At 49.9% G+C, this 10,000-nt stretch overlaps 2 protein-coding genes across 4 annotated transcripts in view; both read left to right on the plus strand.

Annotated features, from left to right (window-relative positions):
* Positions 1-5,019, plus strand: part of nqo1 (NAD(P)H dehydrogenase, quinone 1) — a 5,421-nt gene extending 402 nt beyond the window's left edge. Inside the window, exons 2-7 of one of the 3 annotated variants that reach the window (XM_028401923.1) lie at positions 2,206-2,279; positions 3,808-3,975; positions 4,059-4,189; positions 4,267-4,380; positions 4,475-4,576; positions 4,648-5,019. In XM_028401923.1, the coding sequence (XP_028257724.1) occupies positions 2,276-2,279; positions 3,808-3,975; positions 4,059-4,189; positions 4,267-4,380; positions 4,475-4,576; positions 4,648-4,995 (867 nt within the window). In that variant the 5' untranslated portion in view covers positions 2,206-2,275 and the 3' untranslated portion in view covers positions 4,996-5,019. Of the gene's footprint in view, positions 1-1,586; positions 2,280-3,807; positions 3,976-4,058; positions 4,190-4,266; positions 4,381-4,474; positions 4,577-4,647 lie in introns of those variants that run through there. The other 2 variants (XM_028401924.1, XM_028401922.1) reach the window with 2 other exon arrangements.
* A 1,559-nt stretch (positions 5,020-6,578) lies between these two features.
* Positions 6,579-9,082, plus strand: LOC114433719 (gamma-aminobutyric acid receptor-associated protein-like 2). The gene is made up of 4 exons (XM_028402372.1): positions 6,579-6,797; positions 8,316-8,371; positions 8,445-8,617; positions 8,698-9,082. The coding sequence occupies exons 1-4, from the start codon at positions 6,764-6,766 to the stop codon at positions 8,786-8,788; spliced, it is 354 nt and encodes a 117-aa protein (XP_028258173.1). The 5' UTR covers positions 6,579-6,763; the 3' UTR covers positions 8,789-9,082.
* Positions 9,083-10,000: the final 918 nt, after the last annotated feature.

The following is a 10,000-nucleotide window of genomic DNA, read 5'->3' on the forward strand; positions in this document are numbered from 1 at the left end:
GGTTGAGACAGGTCTCGAACTGGGCCACTGACCCCAGTCTAACTCAACCTAACCCGCCTCATGTGACACTACCAGCAGATTCAGACTCCTTGAAAGCTCATATAAACGCAGACTGAACACCTCAGCAGGTCTTTATTTGTCACAGAACCGTCCAGCTGTGTAGCAGGTATCCAGAACCATCGGGGTGCAGGTGCTGGTCTGTTCTCGCCTGCTCTTAGGCTGGTTTCTGGTCAGTTTATGCTTCCTGTAAAGTCCAGTGTTGGACTGATTTAAATCTGTGCTGAGACATCGGACTGATCAGTCTGCTGGAGAACCTGCAGCAGCAGGGTGAGGGGCACACAGAGAACAGGACCAGGTGTGGGACCTGGTTTACACAGCTCTGGTCTGAGGGACGAAGTGGACGTGATTCTATAGTTAGAAACACTGATCACAAAACAAAGAGAGAAAAGGTGTGAACAAAGGTTTCAGAGTGGCTTAAGGACAGACTCAGACCTGCTGCACTCTCTGAGGTCCTCCATGCTGGCCAGCAGGTGGTGCTGTGTGTTAATGATCCAGAGAGCCCTGAGTCTAAGCTGTATGTCTTAAAGCGACCAATCAGAAGCAGAGGAGGACCGCCACCTGCATCTCTGAGGTTCTTTGCAGGAAAAACACCTTGAACCTTCTGACCTGAAACTCTCTGACTTCTGTGAAAGCAGCAGGCTCCCTGAGGCGCTGCTCTCACATGTGGGCCGGAGAAGAAGAAGTTTTGTTTTCCTGCAGGTGACAGACATGCTGGAAAACAGTCCGACTGTGTTGGAGGGAAATAATGAGCCCCGGGGACGGGACAGGGTCAGACGCCTCCCAGGCGGCTGGATTACACACAGACCTGAGCAGGACGCCAGTCGCTCTGCAAAACAGACTCTCACCAACAATTAGTGGAGAGAAAAGTGGGTCAGAAGTCTGTGACATGTGCAGGATTCAACCCTGGATGTAAAGAAAACTTGGGAACCTCAAGTGGCCACAGGTGGAACTGCAGGTTTTGCCTCTCACTGGCCCCAGAGGTTGCTGAACATCTATTCTACTATAGTAGATGTTGTGTTATGTTCCACTAGGTCATGTTAGCAAAAGTTAGCATGCTAACCTGCTAGCCTCACACACTACAAGAACCCTCGATGTATCATGACCTGGATGAATGAGGGGCCTCATAGACACACTGTGGTCTGTCCTCAGTCCAACCACAGACAGTCAGAGTCAGAGTTAGTGTCCAGCAGAGAAATCCTCCGACAGCAGCCTCTCACTGATCAATACAGGCGATAGGAACGCTGTGTGATGTTATCCATGCTGACAACCATCACTCAGCTGAGCTGCAGCCGGCAGGAGTCTGATCACATCAGCACGCCACCGTTCAGGATCACCTGCTCATCACCTGAGGGCGCCGCCCTGCTGACAGACAGGACGTGTTCAGATGGAGGGTTAAAGACCTGCATGGAGGACGGCTGTCATGATGAGTGCAGACCCACACAGGGCTGGTTCCAGGCGGGGACGGGCTTATCCCTGCTGTACTGTGGGACTTTTTACATGGAGGTCTCTGGGGACTGACTCGCCTTTAGAGCCGGCCTCCAGTGGACACTGGTGGAACTGCAGATTTTTGAGCAGGTATGGATGGAGAACCTGAGGACACGCCACCTCCAGCTCTACGTTTCTCAGGTCGTCCATCCGGTTCTTATCTTACACCACCTCGATGGACGAACTTTGACCTTTGACCAGCAAAATCTGATCAGTTCATCGCTGATTCTGAGTGTCTGTGCCAAATCTGAGGACATTCCATCAGGCTGTAGGAAACAGAGACTGACTCCAGTGACCCGTGCTGCTGTCAGAGCCTCAGACAGACGCTGCAGCTGTAGGTGTGTGAGCGGTTCTTCCTGTCGGGCAGGTCTGAGAGCCTGTTCGGTGACAGCTGACGCTGACTGAGCGGCTCAGACTCTGCCAAACTGACGCCTTCCTCCACTTTTGTCCTAACGAGGTGAAATTAAGTCGGATTAAAGTGTTTATTAAGCCCCATGACCCTGCTGGATAATCCCTTGAAAGTGACCCAAACATTCTTTTCCAGTCCAAATGAAAGCAATCTGATTTGCCTGTGACACCCCTCCCTCTCCAAACACTCGACCGGTTTTTCCCTCACATGCAGATTCTCTATCTGATGCCCAACATGTTTCTCACGCTCAGAAAGCCGCAGCCTCTATAAGAGGCCCGGGACCAGGTCCCAGGCTCAGACGGGTCCGACAGCTGCCTCAGCATGGGTAAGACTGGCTTCCTGTTTTCATTAGAATCCGTCAGTCAGTGGGCTGTCTGTGGACAGCATCCTGTCACGGTCACAGAGTGGGTTTACATTCATCCGCCTGTGTTTACCTCTCAGGACATGGCTCCTCTGTCAGCGTTCACTTATTGCTGATAAATACATTTCATTGATGAACCTGTGGTGGACGTATATGTCTCAGATAGTAACAGCTTTACCTCTTATTTTACAGAGATATGCTGCTTTTATCAGCAGCTGTGTTCGCTCAGATTATATGTGAGACATTTAAAACATCCGTTTATTTTCACTGTAAAAACTGTGAGGGACGTTTTTATGTTCACGCCTCACATTTATACCAAGAAAAACTGTAGAAGAATATACTTTGATCATTAAATGACAGAATATTTACTCATGTTAACTGTTTCTAATATATAACAACAAACAGCAGTCACTCAAATTAAAGTAGATTCAACAGGTTTCGTTTTTTCACCATTTACACTGTAAAAAACAGAAGTGCAGCTTTGTGACTGTGTTGTGTGGATGTGGTGATTGTGTTGTGTGGTGATTGTGTTGTGTGGATGTGGTGATTGTGTTGTGTGGATGTGGTGATTGTGTTGTGTGATTGTGTTGTGTGGATGTGGTGATTGTGTTGTGTGGATGTGGTGATTGTGTTGTGTGGATGTGGTGATTGTGTTGTGTGATTGTGGTGATTGTGTTGTGTGGATGTGGTGATTGTGTTGTGTGATTGTGGTGATTGTGTTGTGTGGATGTGGTGATTGTGTTGTGTGGATGTGGTGATTGTGTTGTGTGGTGATTGTGTTGTGTGGATGTGGTGATTGTGTTGTGTGGATGTGGTGATTGTGTTGTGTGATTGTGGTGATTGTGTTGTGCGTTTGTGTTGTGTGGATGTGGTGATTGTGTTGTGTGGATGTGGTGATTGTGTTGTGTGGATGTGGTGATTGTGTTGTGTGGATGTGGTGATTGTGTTGTGTGGATGTGGTGATTGTGTTGTGTGGTGATTGTGTTGTGTGGATGTGGTGATTGTGTTGTGTGGATGTGGTGATTGTGTTGTGTGGTGATTGTGTTGTGTGGATGTGGTGATTGTGTTGTGTGATTGTGGTGATTGTGTTGTGTGGATGTGGTGATTGTGTTGTGTGGATGTGGTGATTGTGTTGTGTGGATGTGGTGATTGTGTTGTGTGGATGTGGTGATTGTGTTGTGTGATTGTGGTGATTGTGTTGTGCGTTTGTGTTGTGTGGATGTGGTGATTGTGTTGTGTGGATGTGGTGATTGTGATTGTGTTGTGTGGATGCGTTGTGTGACGCCTCCTGTGTTTAAACGTCATTGATCGTGTGTGAGCAGCGACTGAACATTGTTGTGACACGGCTTTGTTGTGTCCGGATGGAGCTGAGAGATGAAGAGCGCTGCCAAACTGATAAGATGGTTACATACCAGACATCACAGCCACGTATCTGCTCACTGTGAAAATATTCATGTGTGTGTGTGTGTGTGTGCGTGTGTGTGTGAGAAAGCTCAGAAGACCGCTCTGATTGTGTACGCCCACCAGAGTCCGGGTTCCTTCAACGCAGCGGTGCGAGAGGTGGCGGTTCAGGAACTGACGGCGCAGGGATACACGGTCACCGTGTCCGACCTGTACGCCATGGACTTCAGAGCCAACGCCACGCGGGATGACATCATTGGTGAACCACACACACACACACACAGAGTGAAAAGGCCTCAGGCTTCGTGGGATCTACTGACAGAGGGAACATGTTGTGCTCAGGTGACCTGAAGAACTCGGAGCTGTTCCAGTACGGGGAGGAGACCATGCACGCCTGGATGGAGGGCCGCCTCAGCGACGACATCGTAGCAGAGCAGCGAAAAGTGGAGGAGGCGGAGCTCATCATCTTCCAGGTCAGAGGTCACAGAGGCCGTAGCTGTAGCAGTGATTGATGAATCCCTCAGAGTGACGGCTCTGTGTGTCTTTGCAGTTCCCTCTGTACTGGTTCAGTGTTCCTGCCGTCATGAAGGGCTGGATGGACCGCGTGCTGACTCAGGGCTTCGCCTTCTCCCTGGAAAAGATCTACAATAACGGCGTTTTTAAGGTGTGTCTCAGCACAGGACTCCTCAGAGTCACTCTAAGCAGAAGGCTTTGAGTCTCAGACATGTTAGACTCTGTGTGTTCTGGTGTCTTTGTAGGATAAGAAGGCGATGCTGTCCTTCACCACCGGAGCCACGCAGAGCATGTTTCAGCCCGACGGCATCAACGGAGACATCAATGTGACGCTGTGGCCTCTCCAGGTGAGCGAGGCTCAGCTCAGACGGACGGACGGACGGGCAGCCTGGTGCTGACTGGTGTTTCTGTCTTTCAGAACGGCACTCTGCACTTCTGTGGATTTCAGGTTCTGGCTCCTCAGATCTTCTGGAGCCCAGCTCACAGCCCTGCTGCCGTGCGAGCTGCGATGCTGGAAGGATGGCGACAGCGACTGAAAGGACTGCTGGCAGAGAAGCCTTTGACCTTCGCCCCCTGTGAGTTCTTTGACCTCAGCTTTCAGGGGGGGTTCCAGCTGCGGCCCGAGGTGAGGGAGCAGCAGCAGTCCCAGCCGTACGGCCTCACCACAGGACACCATCTAGGGAAACCTCTGCCACCGGACAACCAGACCAGAGCTCCGCCCACAGATGAAGCTACACCACACAGCCAAAACCACCCGTGTGTGTAACAGTCTGCCTGACAGCTGAAGCTAAAATAAAACACTGATAAAAACGAGTCTCTGATTTGTTACTGTCAACTTTTACAAATGACCTGGCTGAAGCAGGAGCAGCTGATGGATGGACCACGACGGGGGAACAGAAGGTCCATCAGCAGAGGTCCACAAAAAAGACCAAGATGTTACAACAACTATAAACAACTATACAAAATACTACAGACAACTACAATACAACAACGTTCAGAAGTCAGCTCAAAGAATGGCACAAATGACAAAGAGACACAGAGGAGGTCTGAGGTTAAACACTAACCTCAGTGTGACAGAGTAGATCTACTTCTTCATTATTTCCGGCAGACTAGATGTGGCATATTGCAAACAGCCAGTAAACAGCCTGCGAACACAAACAGGTTGTTTGCTGTTTGCAGGCTGTTTTCTGTTTGCAGGCTGTTTGCTGTTTTCTGTTTGCAGGCTGTTTGCTGTTTGCAGGCTGTTTGCAGGCTGTTTGCAGGCTGTTTGCTGATTGCAGGCTGTTTGCAGGCTGTTTGCTGATTGCAGGCTGTTTGCAGGCTATTTGCAGGCTGTTTGCTGTTTGCAGGCTGTTTGCAGGCTGTTTGCAGGCTGTTTGCAGGCGGTTTGCAGGCTGTTTGCTGTTTACAGGCTGTTTGCAGGCTGTTTGCTGTTTGCAGGCTGTTTGCAGGCGGTTTGCTGTTTGCAGGCTGTTTTCTGTTTGCAGGCTGTTTGCAGGCTGTTTGCTGTTCGCAGGCTGTTTGCAGGCTGTTTACTGTTTGCAGGCTGTTTGCTGTTTGCAGGCGGTTTGCTGTTTGCAGGCTGTTTGCTGTTCGCAGGCTGTTTGCAGGCTGTTTGCTGTTCGCAGACTGTTTGCTGTTTGCAGGCTGTTTGCAGGCTGTTTACAGGCTGTTTGCTGTTTGCAGGCTGTTTACAGGCTGTTTGCTGTTTGCAGGCTGTTTGCTGTTCGCAGGCTGTTTGCAGGCTGTTTGCTGTTTGCAGACTGTTTGCAGGCTGTTTGCTGTTTACAGGCTGTTTGCAGGCTGTTTGCTGTTTGCAGGCTGTTTGCTGTTTGCAGGCTGTTTGCAGGCTGTTTGCAGGCTGTTTGCTGTTTGCAGGCTGTTTGCAGGCTGTTTACTGTTTGCAGACTGTTTGCAGGCTGTTTGCTGTTTGCAGGCTGTTTGCAGGCTGTTTGCTGTTTGCAGACTGTTTGCAGGCTGTTTGCTGTTTACAGGCTGTTTGCAGGCTGTTTGCTGTTTGCAGGCTGTTTGCTGTTTGCAGGCTGTTTGCAGGCTGTGACCTGCTGCATCCAACATCTGCATCAACACTGTGTTTACGTCCTGAGCGCAGCAGCAGGTACCATCCCACACTCCCACCAGGGAGCCGTGTCAACATGTTGTCACCTACAGTTCAGATAAATGTCTTTTATAAATGTTCATGATCAGATTCAGAAGCCGGGGTCATCGCGGGTTTATTGATGTATTCATGTTTTACTGTTAACCTCTAAAAACAGAAAACGCCGCACTGCCCTCCCCCCTCCGTGCAGCGAAGTGGTACAGTCTGCGTGACGTCACAGAAGGGGCGGCGCTCCGCGGGCTGGAGGTGAAGAAGATTGTTGTTGTTTTGTTGGAGCGCTGAGAGCCGTCGCGTCCAGTGTTTGCGTGAATTTACCGGGTGAATCAGAGCCGACAGTCCGCGGACGGACGGTTCCCCGCTACATTACCCGTCAGCCGAGTTTACGATCACCCGCAGCGAACTAACGGAGCCCGGAAACATGAAATGGATGTTCAAAGAGGATCACTCCTTGGGTGAGCAGGGAGGAGGCTTCAGGAAAGTGATCAAACATGTCGGCGCAGGTTGACTGATTGAGGTTTAATCATTAGGTTGGTGTGTGCTGTGCAGAGGGAGCCGCTGGTCGGACCGGGTGAACGCGGCAGACCCGGAGCCCGGCCTGTCCCTCGGGCTTTGTTTAGACAGCAGGGTGTTAGCTAGCTGTGCCGTTAGCATGTCGCCGCTCTGACGGCCGTGAGCCTCCATCCTCCTGCCCGCTTCCTCCCTTCATAAACCCCTCCTTAGCTCCTGTGTACAGCCCGCCGTGTGTGTGCTCTGTGTTCGACCCGCTCCAGGCTGATGGAGCTTATCGACCCGAAGCTGCTAATGACGCCTCCGTCCTGTCTGTCAGCAGCTGGACCACAGAGCGGCTGTCGGGGGTTCTTTATCTCCACAGGCCACACACTGCGGCCTCCGCCGCCAGCAGCCGACACACGGCCTGTATCCAGTCCTGCACCACAAACTTCAGCGCTTTCTGTCTGTTTACTTCACGGTAATCTGATTATTTGGGGGCTTAGGGGCCTCAGCAAGGTGAAGTGTGGAGCTGCGGTGTCAGGATCATTTTACAGTGAACGTGGTCACTTGTGAAAAGTTGTGATCATTTCTGCATCACTGTGATTCAGGGTTAGTGAGAACCTAACCAGGAATCAGCAGCACCTGTTCACCTCCGTTACTGCTCATGTTTGTGACGTCAGGAGACCCGGATCATCCGAAGCTCATGTTGTTGTGTGTGACGTGTGCTTAAACAGTCCTCAGTCATCGGTGATGTGTTTATGGATGTCATGTATGATGAGAGGGGGAAATGTTTTTAGTTTGTGTCCCACAGATGATGGGGCAGGAGGGGCAGAACCGCTAACATGCCCCCCGTCCTTTGGACCCCTGGCTGTTGACAGGTTTAAAAGGCCGTTGATGCTAAGGTCTCTCTGACTCCCTCAGCTGGGGAGAAGGGGCCGAAACATTTAAATGTGAAGAAACTACACCCACAACAGGGGGTCAGCAGCATGGCCTGCACCAGCCGACACAACCTGTGTGAAATACCAGATCTCAGTGTCAGCGGAGGATTTTCATCTGCAGCCACAGAGGTCCCTGCAGAACGTTCCTATTCATGCACAGTCAGCTGTGTCACAGCTTCAGCTCAGCATGCAGAGATACGGCATTTGGATATCTGATTCACACCGACTGTAAAGAGCGCGGAGGTTCTGCTGCCTCACAGCCATGTTGGGCCATGTCTCCATTTTTGGCAGCAGACCAACATGATGAGAGGACGGCGTCCTGCTGCGTGTGCTTCAAGTGCTCTGTCTCTGTACTGATGTTATTTTGACATTTTCTGTAAGAAATACAGTTTAATGAACGCAGATAATTTAAGAGAAACCGTCTTTATCCTCATTTTTAAAACAGGAGTCTCACGGCCCACGTGTCCCTCACCTGCAGCAGGACAAGTTGCTGTACTCGGACAGGTCCCCTCATTAACTCGACTCTTTCTTTGTGCCCTGCAGAACATCGATGCATAGAATCAGCCAAGATCCGCAGCAAATACCCTGACCGGGTGCCGGTGAGTGGCGGCGGGCTCGCAGCGGGTTCAGAGCGTTCGGGGTTTGTTGGTGACCTCTGCCGGTTTTTTTCAGGTGATCGTGGAGAAGGTGTCTGGATCACAGATCGTGGACATCGATAAGAGGAAGTACCTGGTCCCCTCTGACATCACAGTGGCTCAGTTCATGTGGATCATCAGGAAACGCATCCAGCTGCCCTCAGAGAAGGCCATCTTCCTGTTTGTGGACAAGACGGTGCCGCAGTCCAGGTCAGCAACGCACACGTTAGCCAAACAAGATGCTAGTAGCAGCAGATTAACCCGTCTTTGTGTCGTGGTCCGTGTTTCAGCATCACGATGGGGCAGCTGTACGAGAAGGAGAAGGACGAGGACGGCTTTTTATACGTGGCCTACAGCGGCGAGAACACCTTCGGTTTCTAAACTAAGCGCCGCTGTCACCCACCACATCCAATCACAGCCCTCACTCTGCCCCTGCAAACAGCCAGGGGAAACCCCGGAGAGGAGAGAGAGCGACGACCGCTCACCTGGAGGAAGCTGAGCGGCGTTGGTTTTTACAGTCGTAGAGTCAGCGTGTTCCATCTCAGTTGTTTTGTGTGTGTGCTGAGTTTTAGGGTTAAGTTGTAAACGTGTGACTGAGCTTTAGCTGTACTTTTCTTTGAAGACATATTTAAAAGGATTTTAATTTAATTATTCGAAGGTAAGGTAGCTGGATGACCTAACCAATAAATGACTGAAATTAAACATGGCCGCCTTTGTCTTCTTAAACCGCCGATGATGTAAAACACAAATGATCGTGTTTATTGAGTGGTTTCATCATCAATTCCTCCTGAAGCTGTGTCCTTCATGTCTCTGCAAACAGCAGCTGTCCACACACTTCTGTCCACTGGGTGGCGGCAGAGAACATCCAGTGCTGCAGCTCAGAGGATGAAGAGTTGACAGAAGTCTGTCACATCATGACGTCATCATGTTTCTGTGAGTGAAGAAGACGAGAAAAGGATGAAGGTGACCCTGTGTGTGTCCTGTTCATCCACTGATCTGTAGTGATGGGTTTTCGAGGCTTTGTTGAAGCTTCGACACCTGATTCAAGAAAAAGGTTCATTACTCGAGGCTTCATTGACACAGTAGCTCGAGAAGGACATCTAGTGGTGAATAAAATGCATTGCGGTGTGTGTTATTGGTTCACGGATTGTTTGAATCTCCGTGCAGCCTCGTTCGACTACACTACCTGGTTGAATGGTTGACACAATAAAATACATTAAACTTTCAGTTTCACTGCACACAATTGTTACAAAGTTACATTTGAAGTGGATACATAATAATTAGGGCTAATCAAACAACATGATGGATCCGATTAAAATGTTTAACACATTTAAAGCATTTGCGGCGGAGATCGAAGCTGGATGGTGGTGTAGGGGAATCATCGTCGGTTTGGGTGCGAGAGGGTCCGAGTTCAAAACTTATGATACGCGAATCAGCAAGAGATCCTCCACACACACACACACACACACACATGCAAGAGAAACGTGATCAGTAACTTTTCTTCTACTAACATGTACACAATGACATATTTGCGATTAACTGAGTTTAATGCTATGAAATTCTTAGATATAAATAATAAAAAAATAAATGTGA

The sequence above is a fragment of the Parambassis ranga genome, chromosome 3 (genome assembly GCF_900634625.1).
Source record: "Parambassis ranga chromosome 3, fParRan2.1, whole genome shotgun sequence".
NCBI classification, from domain to species: domain Eukaryota; kingdom Metazoa; phylum Chordata; class Actinopteri; family Ambassidae; genus Parambassis; species Parambassis ranga.